The 18,860-nt window shown below is 50.2% G+C and overlaps 2 protein-coding genes and 1 pseudogene across 6 annotated transcripts in view; all 3 read right to left on the minus strand.

The window, feature by feature from the left end:
- Window positions 1-2,417, minus strand: part of MPP2 (MAGUK p55 scaffold protein 2) — a 34,832-nt gene extending 32,415 nt beyond the window's left edge. For 2 of the 5 annotated variants that reach the window (XM_054537055.2, XM_003778827.5), the window contains exon 1: window positions 251-516. Coding sequence is in view for 1 of the 5 variants with exons in the window: in XM_054537059.2 (XP_054393034.1) it covers window positions 2,316-2,417 (102 nt within the window). In the remaining 4 variants the exon portion in view is untranslated. Of the gene's footprint in view, window positions 1-250; window positions 517-2,315 lie in introns of those variants that run through there. The other 3 variants (XM_063718837.1, XM_002827458.6, XM_054537059.2) reach the window with 2 other exon arrangements.
- Window positions 2,418-7,340: 4,923 nt separating this feature from the next.
- Window positions 7,341-18,066, minus strand: LOC129051399 (leucine-rich repeat-containing protein 37A-like; annotated as a pseudogene).
- On the minus strand, window positions 17,247-18,860 carry LOC100935954 (leucine-rich repeat-containing protein 37A3-like). The gene is given in 1 exon segment (XM_063719065.1): window positions 17,247-18,860. A coding segment is annotated over 1 exon segment (1,614 nt).

The following is an 18,860-nucleotide window of genomic DNA, read 5'->3' on the forward strand; positions in this document are numbered from 1 at the left end:
GAAGCCACTTTGGAGCCCCTACCGCAGGGGCGGGGACCAGTGTCAATGGGCAGCGGGGCTTGGTTCTCCCAACCAGCACCCCAGAAAGAGGGCCCAGGGGCGGGGGCGGGTGGACAGGGAGGGAACGGGCCTGGGTGAAAGGGGTCTGTGGAGTTTAAACCAGTGAATAGGGTCCTAAGTGCCGTGCCAGGACGAAAAGGAGGCGGAGGTCTTGGGGTGGGTGCTGGCCCGGGGGCCGGGGGACGCCTACCTGCGCCCCGGGGAGCCCCTAGCTCCGGGCGGCTCCAGCGCAGCCGGGCGCTCAGCGTTTATTGCTTGTCAATCGCTAGCCCGGCTCTTAAAGCGGCGAGGCCTCTCCGCGAGAGGGCGGAGGCCCGGAGGAGAGGGGAGGGGAGGAGAACGCGGAGGCCGGCACAACTCGGAGGAAGTAGTCTTTCCCAGCAGCTGGTCCGGGGGCAGCCAGGTAGTGGTTTGGGAGACACCGCACAGACCATGACGCCCTGCTGGCGTCCCACTGGGAACAGTTAGGGAGGCAGGACTGGTACCAGTACCCGCTGGTGCCCCTCGGCTCCCAAGGATCCCTTAAAAGGGCGATAGTAAAAGTGACTAATGAGACCGGCTTGATTACTCCGCCCACCCATCTTGGCTTAGACCCGTGTTCTAGTTCCAGACGTGCCTCACTTTTCCTCGTTATCCTGCTTCCATGTTGAGAAAAAGAATAGGACGACTTCAGAGAGACTCCCAGGAAGCAGGATACCAGCTCCAGAAGGCCTCGGGATCAGGGGCAGCTTTTTAAGGACTCAGAGGGTGGATATCTGGATTCCAGACTTTCTAGAAATTTTACAAAAAAGAGGAAATGTCTTCCTGAAAGGATTCGAGAGCCTCTTTTAGGTCTGGGTGAGGGAGGCCTGGTCCTTTCCCTGCCTATGGAATAAAGAAGTAACTGGCTAGCCTTCCTCAGAGTCCCAGCCCAAAAAGTAAATAAAGGGTTAAACCCACTGGCCCGCCTTCGCCCAGCCTCCGGCTCCACCCCAGATCTGCTAGTAAAAGATGCTGGGCCTCCAAATACGGGAAGCTCTGTGCAGTGCGACTAGCATTTAGGGCCAGCTACGCTACTTCTCCGACCTCGGCGTTCCGCCACCGCGTCCAGTTGCCCTCAACAAAATGTGAGAGTCATCCCTTTTCCTTGCTAACTGGATTCCTAAGATCATAAATGGACTGCATCTTTGGCCGGGCGCGATGGCTCACTCCTGTAATCCCAACACTTTGGGAGTCGAAGGCGGGAGCATCGGTTGAGCCTAGGAGTTCGAGACTAGCCCAAGCAACATAGTGAAACCCCATCGCTACAAAAAATAAAAATAAACAAAATTAGCTGGGCGTGGTAGCGCGCGCCTGTAGTCCCAGCTACTTGGGAAGCTGAGGCTGCAGTGAGCCGAGATTGCAACACTGCACTCCAGCCTGGGCAACAGAGTGAGACCCTGTCTCAAAAGAAACAAAAAGAAAAGAAATGATTACATCCTGGAAACGTGCTTGGAAATCTCAGAAATGGGAATCTAACCCGAAAGCAGGGGACTGGTCCCTGGGTCCCAAGACTCAGCTCTCCCCTGAGTTCCAAGGGTATAAGTTTGGATATAGGGAAAAGCCACAGAGGCGGCCAAACTGCTGAAAACCACATTGTTTAGGTGACCCAGGCTTTTACTGAGAGAAGAAAGCCATCGAACCCAGATAGCTTTGACAGGAATTGCAGGCTTTGGTCTCTAAACAAAGAGGGTTCTTGGAGCGCATTGCTTGCAGCTCTCTCCTCTATCTGCAAGCTAGAAAATCCTTCTTCTTCTTCTTTTTTTTTTTTTTATTTTTTGAGAGGAGTTTCGCTCTTGTTGCCCAGGCTGGGGTGCAATGGCACGATCTCGGCTCGCCGCAACCTCTGCCTCCCGGATTCAAGCAATTCTCCTGCCTCAGCTTCCCGAGTAGCTGGGATTACAGGCATGCGCCACCATGCCTGGCTAATTTTGTATTTTTAGTAGAGACAGGGTTTCTCCACGTTGATCAGGCTGGTCTCGAACTCCTGACCTCAGGTGATCTGCCCGCCTCAGCCTCCCAAAGTGCTGGGATTGCAGGCATGAGCCACTGCACCCAGCCTAGAAAATCCTTCTAATTGAATTCAGGAAGAGTTCCCCTTTCCATTATAAAGGCTACCCTCCACTCTCACCTGTCCACCTCTGGGCTGGAAATTACTCAGCTATTTGTATTTTGGAAGAGGAAGGATCTTGAATCTCTACAAGATATTAATTACTTCTCAATCAAGCAATTATTACCTCCATAGCAACCCACATCAAACCTTCCATTCCATTTAGGATCCTCAGGACAGTCTGGGATCTCAGATTCTGGCCCACCTGGGGAGGTGGAGCCCAACTCATTATTCTTAGCGGCTGCCCCACTGCATTCGTCGGTCAACAAGTATCTCTCTAATAAAGGCCTTGCAGAATGCCAGCCTCTCACATCTGTTCAGGACCTTACAATTGACAAATTGTTTCATTCTCACAACAGCCTTGTGCAATTACAGAATGAGAAGAAACATTTATTGATGCAGAATAGGATGCTCCTCTTCTGTGCCAGGCAAGGTACCACTTTTTGTGATACTGAGATAGATAAGGGCCCTGACCTCCTAGAGTTCGCAATCTGGGGTTGAAGTTGGGAAGGAGTGTGTTACACAGATACAAAAAGCGCTTCTTGGTAGCACAGTTGAATGCCATAATAAAGGTGCAGTGTGTCCTAAGCTGTTCCCCAAAGGAATAGAGGTGCTAATGGTTGGCAGTGGAGTAGCTGGGAAGGGAAGCAGGTTTGAAGGTCGGCAATGCATCCCCTAGCAGTTAAGGGCTGCCCCCTACCTCAAGAGGGGAATGAGTCCTTCTTCTCTGAGGTCTGTAATTAGCTCTGCTTTCCTCCCTGCCTCAGCCTCAGAGGTCATAAGGGTGTAGGTAGTATCTCTCCTTCCCCAAAAATCAAGGTATTCCTATGGTGGTGTTCAGCCCAGAGTTTTGGGAGTCAAGGCACAGAGAAAAACAAAACTCAAGAGTGTTACAAATTTCCGCAGATAAGGCTTTGCACTGAGTGATGTTGCACTTCCTATAATGACCAGCAGGGGCCACCAACAGCTATTCCCAGTCTATCTACACCCACCCTCTGCGGTGCTTTGCCTCCACACCTGCGACTGACCAGTGCCTAGTTCTGGAAACCTTATTTATGGACTATTTAAAAAAAAAAAAAAAAAAAAAAACTTGGACGAGGTGCCATGGCTCACACCTGTAATCCCAACACTTTCGGAGGCCAAGGTGGGCAGATCATGTAAGGTCGGGAGTTCAAGACCAGCCTGGCCAATATGATGAAACCCTGTCTCTACTAAAAATAGAAAAATTAGCCGGGAGTGGCGGCGGGCGCCTGTAATCCCAGCTACTTGGGAGGCTGAGGCACGAGAATCGCTTGAACCCGGGAGGCAGAGGTTGCAGTGAGCCATGATTGCACCACTGCACTCCAGCCTGGGCGACAGAGCGAGACTCCGTATTAAAAAAAAAAAAAAAAAAAAAAAAAAAAAAATTAGAGCCTTCAATGGACTATATAAAATTATATAAATATTTGCCCATAAACTATATTTGTGTTATTCACCTAATTAGTATGCATATTAGAAATCACAGACATAGGGATGAATTTTTATTTTCATTTATTTATAAATAAATAAACATATTTTGAGACAGGGTCTTCCTCTGTTGCCCAGGCTGGAATGCAGTAGCATGATCATAGCTCACTGCAGGCTGGACCTCCCAGGCTCAAGCCATCCTCCTGCCTCAGCCTCCAGAGTAGCTGGGACCATAGCTGCATGCCACCACACCTGGATAATTTTTTTAAAAATTTTTTGTAGAGATAGAGTCTTGCCATGTTGCCCAGGCTGGCCTTAAACTCCTGGGCTCCAGTGATCCACTTGCCTCAGCCTCCCAATGTGCTGAGATTACAGGTGTGAGTCACTGCACCATGCCAGGATTAATTTTTTAACTATAAATAGAAATTCTAATTTTGTCTTCCCATACCCAAAAGGATCATCTTGCACACTCCTAGGTGCACACCCACTTTGGAAACCACTGTTCTAAAGGAAAAGCTATGCCGTCCTCCCTAGTCCCCACCTCAACAGGGCATCCAGACAGGAATGGATCCAGACAGCTTTGCCTTCCCACCAGGACTAAACCAAGGCCTCCGTGAAGGACCAAGTTTCCTGGCCTCTTACTCATCACACAACCTCAAGACAGAAATTGAAGCCCCCCCCACGCCACTACCACTACCATTACCACCAGCCTGGCCTGCGTTCATGTCAGATTGCCTTTCTAGAGGGCAAAGCCCCAAAACCTCTCTTGGAAGCAGCATCTCTTCCTCCACCTGGCCCAACAATTGCACTTTCCCTTGCCTCCTGATCTGAGTCTGCCCACCTCCCTGTTGGGGTGGGAAGTTCTGGAACCAGACAATTTTGTGTTGAAATCCTGGCTCAGCCACTTCGTGTGTGTGTCTTAGGCCAGTTAAATAACCTTGCTAAGCCTCAATTTCGTCATCTGTACAATGGGGATAACGACTTTGGGAGAGGACAGAGGTAGAGTGGCTGCCACGTGCCAGGCACACAGAAGGTGTTCCATAAATGCAGTTCCCTTCTGGGAATAGGTCTAGGCAGGCTCTAGCTAGGTGCCAGCGGGCTGTGGGTGGTTAGTCCTTATCTCTGGCTGTCTGCTGTGTCCTGGCTGATCTCAGGTTCTCCTGCGGAAGGCAGGATCCACCCCAGGGCTTCTGGAGCCCCAGGTATCTGTTACAGATAGCATGTCCTCTTCTCGCTGCCCACACACTCTTTACTGGCACCTTGCCCACATCCATCTGTGCCACCCACTTCTCTTTTCCTCCTCTCCCTCCAGTGCCTCCACTGAAGTGCCAAGGGCTTTGATATGGGCACCATGTGAGGGGTCAGTAACAGGTGGCCCATCACCAAAGTGGGGAAGAGCTTGCAAAAGTCAGTGCATCGGGGTGTGGGGTGCATGCCTGTAGTCCCAGCTACTCAGGAGGCTGAGGCAGGAGAACCCCTTAAGCTCAGGAGTTCAAGACCAGCCTGGGCAACATAGTGATACCCCAGTCTCTCATAATAGTAATAGTAGTAATAATAATAATTTTTAAAAGTCAGTGCAAACCCTGGGAGCAGGAGGAGTCCTGCTAACCACCCCAATGATCCAATGTCTATTGCTGGAGCCCCCCCTACAAGCCAACCATAATTTGAAGTGTCCCTGTAGACCCTGGGCAGGGCAGAGATTGATGAGGTAGTGGGTGAGGGAGTACAGGAAGCTTCTGGACAGTAGGAGTTGAAGAGGGGATCAAAGCAGAAAGCAGACGCAGTTACACGCCCTGGGGACCACATGAGGCACTTGAGTTGCTCTTTGGAGACAGATCAGAGGAGTGTCCCCGCTTGAACTAGTGACCTGGAGGAGAGATGTACATATACATACACCATGCATGTGTGCACACGCTCACATATACAGACACACACACACTCACATACACACTCTCACTCTCACATATACACACACACCCTACACACACACACTCACACTCAAATACACACACATATACCACCCTCACACACTCACATATACACACACATACATATCCCTACACACACTCACATACACACACAGACACAGGCACTCAGACACACTCAAATACACACAGACACACATACACTCACATATGCATACATTACACCCACACTCAGACACACATACATATACAGACACTCACATACACACTCACACAAACACATACACACATACACCTACACACATACACACACAGACACACTCAGACACACACACACAAATACACACATACATATACAGACACTCACATACACACTCACACAAACACATACACACTCAGACACACACACTCAAATACACACATATATAACACTCATACACTCATATTTACCCATTCATGTACACACACTCACATACAGATACACACATACACACACACTTATATGTACACACATACATACACGCATACACTGACATACACATACCAATACACTCACAGACACTCTTGGACACACACATACACATACACTCACAAACAGACACACACTCAAATACACACTCATACACACACACTCATAGACACACACACTCTCACATACACATACTCACACATACACTCATGTATGCACACATCCTATGCTGCTTCCCTCCCCGCTTGTCCTGGACCAACGCAGTGCTTACAGAGTAGATTGGAGCCCAGACAGAAGAGGGGAGGCTGGGGCTGTGGAGAACACTGGGTGGCCTCAGGCAAGCCATTTGTCCTGGGCTTTCTCTGCTGTTAAATGGGCAGGATAATATCCACCTCGCAGGCTCTGCAACCACTGCGTGGCCTGATAAAAATGCGTTGTGAGCCATGATGGGGGAGCCCTGGGCACCCAGGCTGTGCCCTGGCCATATCCCTTCCTAGGAATGCAGGACAACCCATCCCAGAGCTATTCTCTACCCCTCCCCTGCCTTGACCACCCAGCGACTCTGTCTGCAGCCTTGCTTGGCATCAACTGCCCAGGTCCAGCCTCCTCCACGCCCCACAGGGATCTTCTTGTTGCCCTCCTCATTGGGGTTCAGCCACCCTGGGCTCACCCTGTGCACCTCTCCTCTCTGAAGTGCCTGGGGACAGAGCGGGGGACCTCCTGCCCATTCCCTGCCACCCCATAGGGGCTTCAAGCCCTCTGGCACCTCTACTTCCAGCTCGATTCCCTGAGGTACTGGTGTGGGGAGATGTGGAGCCCTGGGAAGGGGAGAAGCTGCCATCCACCCCTCCCCCAAAAATTGCCTTTTTCCAGGCCAGAGCCATTGTGGGGGGCTGTCCCCACCCTCACCAGTACAGACTGTAGGAGAACCCGCCATCACCCAAGGCAGACTGGGAATCTGCAGGTTCTTGGCAGCAGACCTCAGATAAAGAAACAAGCAAAGAGGTCAAGTAATTTGTCCAAAGGCATCACACGGGTCAGTGTAGAGCTGGGGCTTGACCCCAGGCAGTTGGCCTCAGGCTCCACTGCAGATGCTGCACCTCGCTTTGCAGGTACTATCATTACCTTCATTTTATAGATGAAGAAGCTGAAGGTCAGAAGAGTTCAATGACTTGCCCAGGATCACACAGAAAGCGAGTGGTGGAGCCACGCTTAGCAGGTAAGCTTAGTAAAAAGCTTAGTAAAGAGATTGACTTAGTTTTCCATCAATTATTTTTCAATTGACAAAACTGTGATAACTCACAAAAACAGCTGAACATAAACAACATTTTAATTTGACTTAAGACTATACATATAATCAGTGTTTAAAGAAATAAATTCCTGGAAACAATTTGTAATCTTTCTTGCTAATCCTTAGTTGCTCATCATGGCTGAGTCTAATCTCGAAGGCACCTAGACTTGATTAAGATACCTTTACTAATGCACCCTAAATCTGTTATTAGCTTGACATCAGACACAGGACTTGAGGACAGCTTAGCAGCTCTTGACAGCAGCTGGCAGGAATGATGTAATGTGAGAGTCTTCTGGCTTTCAGAGACCAGTTTCCTCCTCCAGGGCAGAAAACTCAGCTGTTTGGCCTTGGTTTTTGCATCTGTAAAATGGGAGGTTGGGGGATAGGAACTAGATTACTAAATTCCCTTCCAAATCCATCCATCTAAAGAGACAACTTTGCACTCTGCTCATAAAAAAGATAAAAATCTTCTTTCCAACAGGGATTTCCAAGAAGTGGCCTCTTGGTAGACATTTCTTGAAATATTATTCCATTCAATAAATATCTATTCCCACCTGACTGAAGTTCTTCAAGGACAACAATTATATCTTAGTGATCACTGTAACTCCAGCACCTAGTTCAGTGCTGGCCATCGAGTAGGTGCTCAGTATTTTTTAATTAATTAATTTTGAGATGCGGTCTCAATAGGTTCCCCAGGCTTAATCTTGAACTCCTGGTCTCAGGGGATCCTCCCACCTCAGCTTCCTGAGTAGCTGGGACTACAGGTGTGCATCACCACACCTGGCTCTAGGTGCTCAGTTAATACAAGGTGCAGAATCTCCGAGAGGCAGGGCAACACAACAGTGGTTTGTAACGTTCCCCAGGTGATTCCCATGTACAGCCAGGTGAGGCCTGCCCGGCAACTACATGCAGAGAGGACCCCCGAGGCCTCTTTCCTCAGAAGGTAGCTGTGGTCATGGAGGGCACTCAGGGTGGCAAGGCCTGCTCCTGAAAAAGCCGTGAAAACCCAGAGGAGATGGAAGAGAAGAGGCCACCAACAAGGGATGGCCCCAACAGTGCTTCCCAGTGCCCACCCTACAAAAGGGGCTTCTGTTTGGTACTAAGGACACGGAGTTCAGAGAGGCTGATAACTGGCCCCCGACCATACCCAGCCAGCAGCTCCAGGGTCTCTGGTCCTCACAGTCCCTGGCATTGCATCTGAGAGTAGGGGCAGAGCTAATGCCATCAGTAGGAGTCACTTTTGTCCCCTAACTTAGGGGAGACTGTCCTGTCCTTACAAAGGAATGTGTAAGCACAGCTGATCAACATCTGCATAAGGAAAGATGTTTCTTCATGCATTTCTGGCTCCACCGAGACTCGTGACTCAACCAGTCCTGTGGCTGCCAAGCAGAAGCAGACTCAGCACTCAAGGACCATTTTCCATACCCTGTATCTGCATGCCCAACCAATCAGCAGCACCTCTACCCTACCCTAGACCCTGCCCACCAAACTAACTTTGAAAAACTAATCTTCAAGTTTTGGGGGAGACCGATCTGAGTGACAACTATTTCCTGGTGGCCAGCCTTGTGTCAATTACTCTTTCTTTACTGCAATGCCATGGTCTCAGTGGATTGGTTTTGTCTGTGCAGCAGGCAGGAAGAACCCATCAGGCGATTACAGTACCTGCATCCCCAACCTGCTTTGGGAAGAATCCAGCCAAAAAACTTGAGGCCGGCAGCTTCAGGGTGAGAACAAGACAAAAGGGGGATGGAAGGAGATTGACTCGCTGTGTCTCAGCTCCAGAGCAGCACGCCCCAGCCTCCCAAGGATTTACACAAATCATCAAAGAGATTCCTTGAGTTAAAAGGTTTGAGTCTGCAGTTCTGAGACCCCCCAAGGATGTGAGGAAAGACCCAGGCCTATCTCCTTTGGGAGGGGCCCCAAACTTGGGGGAAGGGGTGCTGGATGCCAACTGAAACCCAAACATAAAATTCTAAGCTCACCCAACCATCTGAATGGACTCCTCCTCTCCTCTCAGCAAAGGGCATTCCAAAGTTAACCTGAAAACTAGTTCAGGCCATGATGGGAAGGGGAGCCCAGCCGTGCCTAATTATACCATCCCTCCTTTTGGACTTACTGATAGAACAGACTCTTTAAGTCTGATACGAAACATTTACAGTCTGTTCTCTCTGAAGCCTGCCACCTGGAGGCTTCACCTGCATGATAAAACCTTGGTCTCCACAATCCCTTATCTTAACCCAAACATTCCTTTCTGTTGATTTTAAGTCTTTAGACAATAATTTAACTCTTTCTAGCAATTGCCAATCAGAAAATCTTTGGATCTACTTATAACCTGGAAGTCCTCCACTTCCCCAACCCCATTCCAGTCATCCAGACCAAACCACTGTACATGTCACATATATTATTGATGTCCTATGTCTCCCTGAAACACATAAAACTAAGTTGTGGCCTGATCACCTTGGGCACATGTTCTCAGGATCTCCTGAAGGCTGTCATGGGCCATTGATCATGCATAGTAGGCTCAAAATAAATCCCTTCAAATATTTTACAGAGTTCAACTCTTTTGGTTGACACACCAAGCTCAAGCAGGAAGAACCGGGCTCAAGAACTGTCTCTCTCCTTTCTCTCTGTTAGGCATGGCGGGGAGGGGGGGGGGGGGGAGGGAGTGTTGTGTTAGGCATGGGGTGGGGGAGGGAACAGGGTTGTGTGCAGAGAAAGATGCAATTCTTACCTTGTCAGGGTCCCTGACCTGATGGCAACCCGTGGTGGAGTCTTCACAGTGACAGATACCACCGCAAGGGCAGACCCAGACTGTACAACCCCCAAAGCAGGTCTCCTCACTCACCGGGATAGATAGAACTATCGGCCCCAATTCCTCAGCCCTACCTGCACCCACCGCTTGCCATGGTTTCCTGGTGGGTGGAGGGTACTTCCCCCCCCCCACCCCACCCCACCCCCGGCTTCCGGCTTGCCCACGTGGCTTGCTCTGGCCATGGAATGAAGCAGAAACGAAAGCCTGCCTGTTCCGAGCCCACGCCGGAAGACACCTTAGGCGGTTCCGCGGACCCTGTGCGCTTCCACCTTCACCCAGAAGGCCTTCTCTGGTGCAGCCGCTGCTTCTTCAGCCTCGGCCCAGAAGGAACGGAGGCCCCTGGCCGATCCGCAGGCCTGCAGGGAGCCACAGAGCGCAGCGGCCGGTCCAGCGTTCAAGCCCAAGCACAGGCCTGCGAGAACTTTATTCCAGCCGCCGTTTGGGATGGTTGATTAGGACGCGTTGCTGTGGCGGTAGCTCACCAATCCAATGCGTGCACCCGCTCCTTTATTAGGCTATAGGGCCAGTGGCTCCCACAGGGACCTGATACAACCGTGCGTTAAATAAGGAGCTTATTGAGCTCCCATGTCGTAAGCCGGTGGAGAAGTCCAGGGCTAGTGTTGGGGCTCCGGCGGGGGCTGTGGCCCCCATCCGCACGGAGCCTCCCCACGGTTCACAGGTCGCGGTCTTCGGAGCCTCCAGCCCCGTGAGCCCGAACAGTCCACAGGGCGGCGCCAGACCCTCTTCCCAAGGCCACCCTCTGAAGCCTCGGCTCCAACCGGTTCCACTTCTGCTTAAGGCTCAGGATTTTCACTCTTCTCGAAAGGGGGTGACCCTCCCCTGATCTTCTGAATCGCAACAGCATCTCCCTCCCTCCAGGACCTCAGAGCCAGAGCTGGGCGAGAGGCCCTGACCTCCGGGGTAGGGTGGCAGCGTCCCTGTGAAGGTGCGGTCCTGGCTCCCATCCCCAGGCGCCCGGCCTCTCCCACCCTCAGCGCCCTGCTCATCTCCAGCTGAAGATGCCAGGGCACCTCTGCTTCCTCCCCCCACTCTCTGCAGTACCGCCGAGTGAGCATAAAAGGGCTTAATATAGGCTTCGCCGGTCGTGGTGGCTTGCGCCTGTAAACTCAGTAACTTGGGAGGCCAAGGCCGGAGGATCACTTGAGGCCAGGAGTTCAAAACCAGCCTGGGCAACAAGGTTAGGCCCGTCTCTTAAAAAAAAAAAAAAAAAAAGAATAAAATAGGTTCCTTTTTCTGGGAGATTGGGAGATTGATGTAGGGGAGGGAGCGTGTGAGTTGGAAGGGAGGCATTGAGGATCAGCCGTTTAAAGCAGCATACAAGGATGTTCAAGGCTAGAGATCCACAGGTGTATTTTCAGAAACTGAATTTCCTGGCCGGGCGTGGTGGCTCACGCCTGTAATCCCAGCACCTTGGGAGGCCAAGGCAGGAGGGTCACTTGAGGTCAGGAGTTCAAGACCAGCCTGGCCAACATGGTGAAATCCTGTTTCTACAAAAAAATAAAAATAAAAATCAGCTGGGTGTGGTAGTGGGTGCCTGTAATCCAAGCTACTTGTGAGGCTACGGCAGGAGAATCACTTGAACCTGGAAGGTGGAGGTTCAGATCACACTACTGCACTCCAGCCTGGGTGACAGACAGAGTGAGACTGTCTCCAGAAAAAACCCCAAAACAAACAAACAAAACCCCTGAATTTCCCTGTGGACATCTTTTCTCTGGCAGCCTTTTTGAATGAGGGCTATGTTTTCTCCAATACTATATGGCCTGCGGACCGCTCAGCTTTCATTCCAGTGAAAACATTCCAGAACAAACTCCGGGTCAATCGCAGGTGTTTTTCCAATCAACTCGGGATGATTGTGTGTCACCTGCTGCCCAGCTAGAATGACACCTCTCCAGGCCTCTGACTTAGCTAGGTCTCCACCATGTGACTCCACCATAGACTCCATGCCTTCTTCTTTTGCAAACCCTCGGACACCCAAACACCTACCAATTTCAGCCCTTTCTGTGCAGGTGCCGGAGCCCAGGAAGCACACATCAACGCTCGCTTGCCAGCAGGGTGTTGCCAATAAAATGTAGTCACGTGGAATTTGGAATGTGGAAAGGAGGTAGAAGTCATCCTTTCCTCCCCTGTAGCAGCAGGCATGCGGGCTCTGGTGGTCAGCTGGACTCAATACTCCCCCACCAGTCACCAGCCTGGGGACCGTGGGGCTGCAAGGACCTCAGCAGCGGTGTCCCAAGTTTCCTGACTTCTTCCATCCTCTGGAAATCAGCTGTGGTAAAGTAGCCTGAAAGCCAGTGGTGCAACCCCCTCCCCCCAACCTTCACCACCTCTAGCCCCTCCAATGATAAGCACTAATTGCCTATATACAACCCCTTTTTGTTTGAAATATCTAGAGTAATTTCTGTTTTCCTATCTGGGGTAGTGTAACATAAAAAGAAATATAAATATATATTGGTCTCTGCCCCCAGTTCCTAACACAAAGCTCCTAAAACCCTGGAAATTCCTGAATGATGGGGGTGCTAGGAGCATTGTCTTCTTTTTTTTCTAATTTATCATTTTTCTTTTTTTCCAGATGTTTTTTCCTTTTTTTTTTTTTTTTTAACTTAGGGTATACATGTGCACATTTAACTTCTTTTTTTTTTGAGACGGAGTCTCACTCTGTTGTCCAGGCTGGAGTGCAGTGGCACAATCTCGGCTCACTGCAAGCTCCGCCTCCCGGGTTCACACCATTCTCCTGCCTCAGCCTCCTGAGTAGCTGGGATTACAGGCGCCCGCCACCACACCCAGCTAATTTTTTTTTGTATTTTTTTAGTAGAGACGGAGTTTCACCGTGTTAGTCAGGATGGTCTCGATCTCCTGATGTCATGATCCACCCGCCTCAGCCTCCCAAAGTGCTGGGATTACAGGTGTGAGCCACTGCGCCCGGCCTTTTTTTTTTTTTTTTAACTTAAGGGATACATGTGCACTTTTTTAAAACTTAGGGGATACATGTGCACGTTTGTTATATAGGTACACTTGTGTCACAGGGGTTTGTTGTACAGATTATTTCATCACCCAGGTACTAAGCCTAGTACCCAATAGTTTTTTCTGCTCCTCTCCCTCCTCCCACCCTCCACCCTTAGGTAGGCCCCAGTGTCTGTTGTTCCCTTCTTTGTGATCACGAGTTCTCATCATTTAGCTCCCACTTACATGAGAACATGCTGTATGTGGTTTTCTGCTCCTGTGTTAGTTTGCTGAGGATAATGGCCTCCAGCTCCATCCATGTTCCTGCAAAAGACCAGTCATTGTCCGTATTCTAACAACAGTTAGATGTACCTGTTCAGAGGTGGGAAATGATACAGAAGGATGTGGTCCCTTTAAATGACACGGAAGTGGGGAATGAGAGTGCTGGGTGGGGGTGTGTAGTCCCTGGCTAGGGCTCCACCCCCAGGCCTGTGCCCACAGACCTAAGTGAGGACAGGCATTTTTGTTTTCCTGCCCAAATGTTGCATTTTCCAAGACCTCCCCTGGCCTGCCACGCCCCCATCCTGTGCCTATAAAAACCCTGAGACACTTGCAGGCACACATACAAGGACGTGGACAGGAGCAGATCGGCAGAAGAAGACACAAGCAGCTGGACATCAAGAGGGTGTCGAGGGGAGCACGCCAGGCAGGCCACCAACCGGCAGAACGGCAGAACGAGGCAGAGTTTGGCTGAGGCAGTGGGAGGACAGCCTGGGCTGCTCAGCAGCCTGGCTCCAGGGGAAAACCTTCCCACTCCACCCCCTTCTGGCTTTCCCCATCTGCTGAGAGCTACCTTCACTCAATAAAATTTTGCACTCATTCTCCAAGCCCAGGTGTGATCCAATTCTTCTGGTACACCAAGGCAAGAAAGAACCTGGGATACAGACAGCCCTCTGTCCTGGCGACAAGGTAGAGGGTCTAGTTGAGCTGGTTAACACAAGCCGCCTATAGACGGCAAAACTAAAAGAGCACACGGTAAGACATGCCCACTGGGGCTTCAGGAGCTGTAAGCATTCACCCCTAGACACTGCCATGGGGTTGGAGCCCCACAGCCTGCCTGAATGTATGCTCCCCTAGAGGTTTGAGCAGCAGGGCACTGAAGAACCAAGTCACTCTCCCTGTCCCACACCCTGCGAGGGGCACAAAGGAACTTTTCTCATTTCAATATGGTGTCCAAGAAAGGGTGACACATCTCACAGAGGGCCTAGGCTCAGGAGGGCTGGAGTGTGAGACATTCCCCCTCCCCTGTGAACTTAGGAATGTGGCCAACAATTTTTTTAAAAAATGGCTACCCTGTAGTGCTTTAACTGGACGTATTTAGACAACGCCTTACACGCTGGAGAAGGACGATATACTATGTGAATCTAATAAGTCTACAAGACAATACTTCTCTCTTTTGGCTGTCTCCTTCCTCTCCAGGGTGATAACAACTCCATGAGGGTTGTCATCATTTCAGCAACAAGGAAATAATGATCCCAGAAGCCCCCAGTGTGCCCCTTTCCAATCATAACCCTCTCTCTAACCCTTATAGGTAACCACTATCCTGACTTTTGTAATAATATTCTTGCTTTTAAAATGTAGCTCTGGCTGGGCACCGTGGCTCACGCTTGTAATCCCAGCGCTTTGGGAGGCCAGGGCGGGTGTATCACCTGAGGTCAGGAGTTTGAGGCCAGCCTGGCCAACATGGCGAAAGCCTGTCTCTACTAAAAATACAAAAATTACCCAAGCGGTAGTGGCGTGTGCCTGTAATCCCAGGTACTCAGAGGAGGCTGAGGCAGGAGAATTGCTTAAACCTGGGAGACAGAGGTTGCAGTGAGCTAAGATAGCACCACCGCACTCCAGCCTGGGTGACAGAGTGAGACTCTGTCTCAGAAAAAATAAAATAAAATAAAATAAAAATAAATAAATAAATAAAATAAGTAAATAGTTCTGGCTGGGCACAGTGGCTCACACTTGTAATCACAGCACTTTGGGAGGCCAAGGCAGGAGGATTGCTTGAGCCCAGGAGTTCGAGACCAGTCTGAGCAATACAGCAGGACCTTGTCTCTAGAAAAAATTTAAAAATTAGCTGGGCATGTTGGTGTGCACCTGTAATCCCAGCTACTGGAGAGGCTGAGATGGGAGGATTGCTTGAGCATGGGAGGTCCAGGCTGCAGTGAGCCATGTTTGCACCACTGCAGACCCTTTCTCAAAAATAAATAAAATAAAATGTAGTTTTACCTATTATATGTCAGTCATAAACAATATAGTTTAGTTTTGCCACCTTGAACATTATATAACATTATATAAATGAAATCGTATTATACATATTATTTTCTGTATCACTTCTTTCACTCAATAATTTGTACATTTAAGACGTATGTTGCTGAGCAATCACAAGTAAAAGAGTGGAGAAGGGGCCTAACAGTAAAGGAGAATGAGGAGAAGGGAGAGTTGACAAGCAAAGGTGAAAGCAGAAAGCCGGTTGTCAGTATGGCTTGGGGAGATAAAGGTGGCCCAGGAAGGCCTCCAGGAAAAGGCTGCCATGTGAGGCAGGACACAGAGGACAATTGAGGAAAGGTGATTCTTACAAGACTGTGAAGGTGCCATTGTAGGTGTTGGGCTCTGGCACAGGCACTTGGTGGAGCCTCTGCTTTGGGCTGAGATCAATACATGACAGCATCTTATCTTCGCAGGTACAGAGCTCACATATGTTGGTGCTTGTGGAGGCCTTCTGTTCCTCTGGTGCAGTTAAAGCCTTATCTTGGATGTAACCTTCAGACTGCACCAATGAATCCTGAGTAGGTTCTAGCTCAGCAGGGGGACCTGTGACTTCAGTCAGTTTTCGATGCAGAGTCTGAACCTGGTCTGGACGAGGAGCTGTAGTCTTCTCCAGGGCTGTGGAATGTCCAATCTCTGTAGTGGGTTCTGGAGTTATGGCAAGCCCCGGGTCTGGAGGCTGAGTTGAGGTCTCCTCTGTGGTTGGAGACAGTTTAACCTCTGTAGTAGGTTCTGTAGTTATGGTAAGCTCCAGGTCCGGAGGTTGAACTGTGACTTGAGTCAGGTGTGAATGCTGGGTCTGAACCTGGTCTGGATGTGGAAGTGTCACCTCAGGATGCTTTGGAGGAACTAGAGTCTTCTTCAGGGGTGTAGAATGTCCAACCTCCGTAGTGGGTTCTGGAGTGATGGTAAGTCCCAGTCCAAAGGTTGAACTGTAATGCTGGGTGACACTGGATGCTGAGCTTGATCCTGACCTGGTGTTGGAACTGTTACCTCTTGATATACTGGAAGTTGTGGTACAACTTTCTTAGGAGGCTCAGTTGGGGTCTCCTGGATGGTTGGAGAAAGTCCAACCTCCATAGTGGGCTCTGGAGTGATGGTAAGTCCCAGGTCCAAAGGTTGAACTGTGACACTGGGCAATATTGAATGCTGAGCTTGATCCTGACCTTGTGTTGGAACTGTCACCTCATAATGAGCTGGAGGTTGAGCTGCAACCTCCTTAGGTGGCTCTGGAGGCTGAGATGGGACCATCTGCCGGCTTGAAGTTTCTACCTCCTTAGGGGGCTCTGGAGTCTGAGCTGTGGCGTCTTGCTGGACTGAAGATTTAATCTTTTCAGGAGAATGCAGAGGTGGGGAAGGGAGATGAGGCTGGGCTAGAGAAAAGTCAGCATGCTCAGTGGGAATAGAAGGATTGTCCTGCTAGACTGGAGAAGGTTCAACTTCCATAGTGACGCTGCAGGTATGGTAAGCTCCATACTCACATTTTTAACTGTGGTATTAGGCAAAGTTGAATTACTTCTGAATACTGAAGACAGATCTAGAGGTGAAAATATCATCTCATCATTCAATGAACTTTCAAAGTCTGAGGAGAGCTGAGTTGGACGCTGAGTTGTGGGCTCTTGAAGTACTGGAGTAAGTTCGTCATTTTCAGGGGTATTTAGCTGCTGAATTATAATCTCTTGCTGGTATTTCAAATGTTGAAACTGCTCAGGGGACATTAAGGGCTGAGCTGGGGCCCCCTGTTGGGTTAAAATTTCAACCTGATTAGTGAAATCTGGAGTCATGGTAACCACGTGATCCACAGGTTTAACAGTGGCATTGTGCAATGTTGGAGGCTAAACTTGATCATGACTTAGAGGAGAAACTGTTACCTCATGATGCTCTGGAGGTTGAGCTACAACTTCATTAGGGAGCTCTGGAGTCTGAACTGGGGCCTCCTACTGGATTAGAGAAGACTCAACCTCCTTAGGGGTCTGTGGACGCTCAGCTGCAGCCTCCTGCTGGGTTGGAGAGGGGTTCTCATTATTAATAGGTTCTGGAGATTGAACTGAAGTCTCCTGTTGAACTGTTAAAGGCTCAGCCTCTTCCAATGACTCTGGAGGCAGAGGTGGGCCCCCATGCTGGGTGGCAGAAAGTTCTACATCATTAATTGGCCCTGAGAGCTGAGCTGTAGCCTCCTGGTGGATTGGAGAAGTTCCCACCTCTGCAGTAGGCTCTGTTGCTATGGTGAGCTGCATGTCTGGAGGCCTAACAGTGACATTGGGCAAACCTGAATGCTGAGCTTGATGGTGACCTGGAGGTAAAACTGTGACTTCATGATGTTCTGGAGGCTGAGCTGGGGTCTCCTGCTGGGCTGGAGAAGATTCAACCTTTCCAGAAGACTCAGAAGGCTGAGCTGGCTGCTGCTGCTCACTGAGGGAAAGTTCAGGCTCCATAGGAGGACCTGGAGGCTCAGTTGCGGCCTCCTGTTGGGTTGCAGAAGGTTCCACCTCCTCTGGAGGCTGAACTGGGGCCTCCTGCTGGGCTTGGGAAGATTCTGTCCCATTGGTAGGCTCTGAAGTTATGGTAACCTCCACATCCGCAGGTTTAACTGTAATGTTGGGTAAGTTATAATGAGCTTTATCCTCACCTGGAGGTTGAACTGTCACCTCATGATTCAGTAGAGTTTGAGCTAGACTCTCCATAGAGGACTCTGGAGTCTGAGCTGGGGCCTTCTGCTGGATCTGAGAAGGTTCAACCCCCCCCCCTCCCCGCCCCCACCCAGGAAACTCAGAAGGCTGAGCTGCCTGCTTCTGCTCACTGGGGGAAGGTTCAGCCTCCACAGGAGGACCTAGAGGCTCAGCTGGGGTCTCTTGCTTGGTTGCAGGAGGTTTTGTCTCCTCAGGGCACTCTGGTGTCTGAGCTGGGGCCTCTAATTGGGTTGAGGAAGAGTCCACCTCCTCGGGGTGCCCTGGAGGCTGAGCTGCGGCCTGTTCCTGGCTTGACGTAAGTTCCTTACCCGGCTCTGGAGTTACCGCAAGCTCCATATCCACAGGTTTGACTGTGACATTGGGCGAGCATGAATGCTGAGCTTCACTCCAACTTTTCAATGGAACATTTACCTCGTGGTGTATCAGTGGCGGAGCTACAAACTCTTCAGAGGCAGGTCGCTGCTGTCCTGGGGTCTCCTGCTCTGTTGAAGAAGAGTGGACCCCCTGAAGAGACTGTGAAGGCAGAGCTGGGGCCTCCTGATGGGTTAGAGAATGTTCTTCCTCCTCAGAGAGCTGTGGAAGCTGCGCTGGGGCTTGTTGCTGGAGCGAAGAGGACTGGATATCTTCAAGGGTCTCTGGATTTTGAGTTTCGGGCTCTAGATGGAATTGACAAAGTCCAACTTGCTCAGGGGGTCCTGGAGGCTCATCTGAGTTCACCCAGAGTTCTGGAGGCAGGCTGCCGGGATACAGTATATCCAT

Source organism: Pongo abelii, chromosome 19 (assembly GCF_028885655.2).
Source record: "Pongo abelii isolate AG06213 chromosome 19, NHGRI_mPonAbe1-v2.0_pri, whole genome shotgun sequence".
Classification (NCBI taxonomy): Eukaryota; Metazoa; Chordata; class Mammalia; order Primates; family Hominidae; genus Pongo; species Pongo abelii.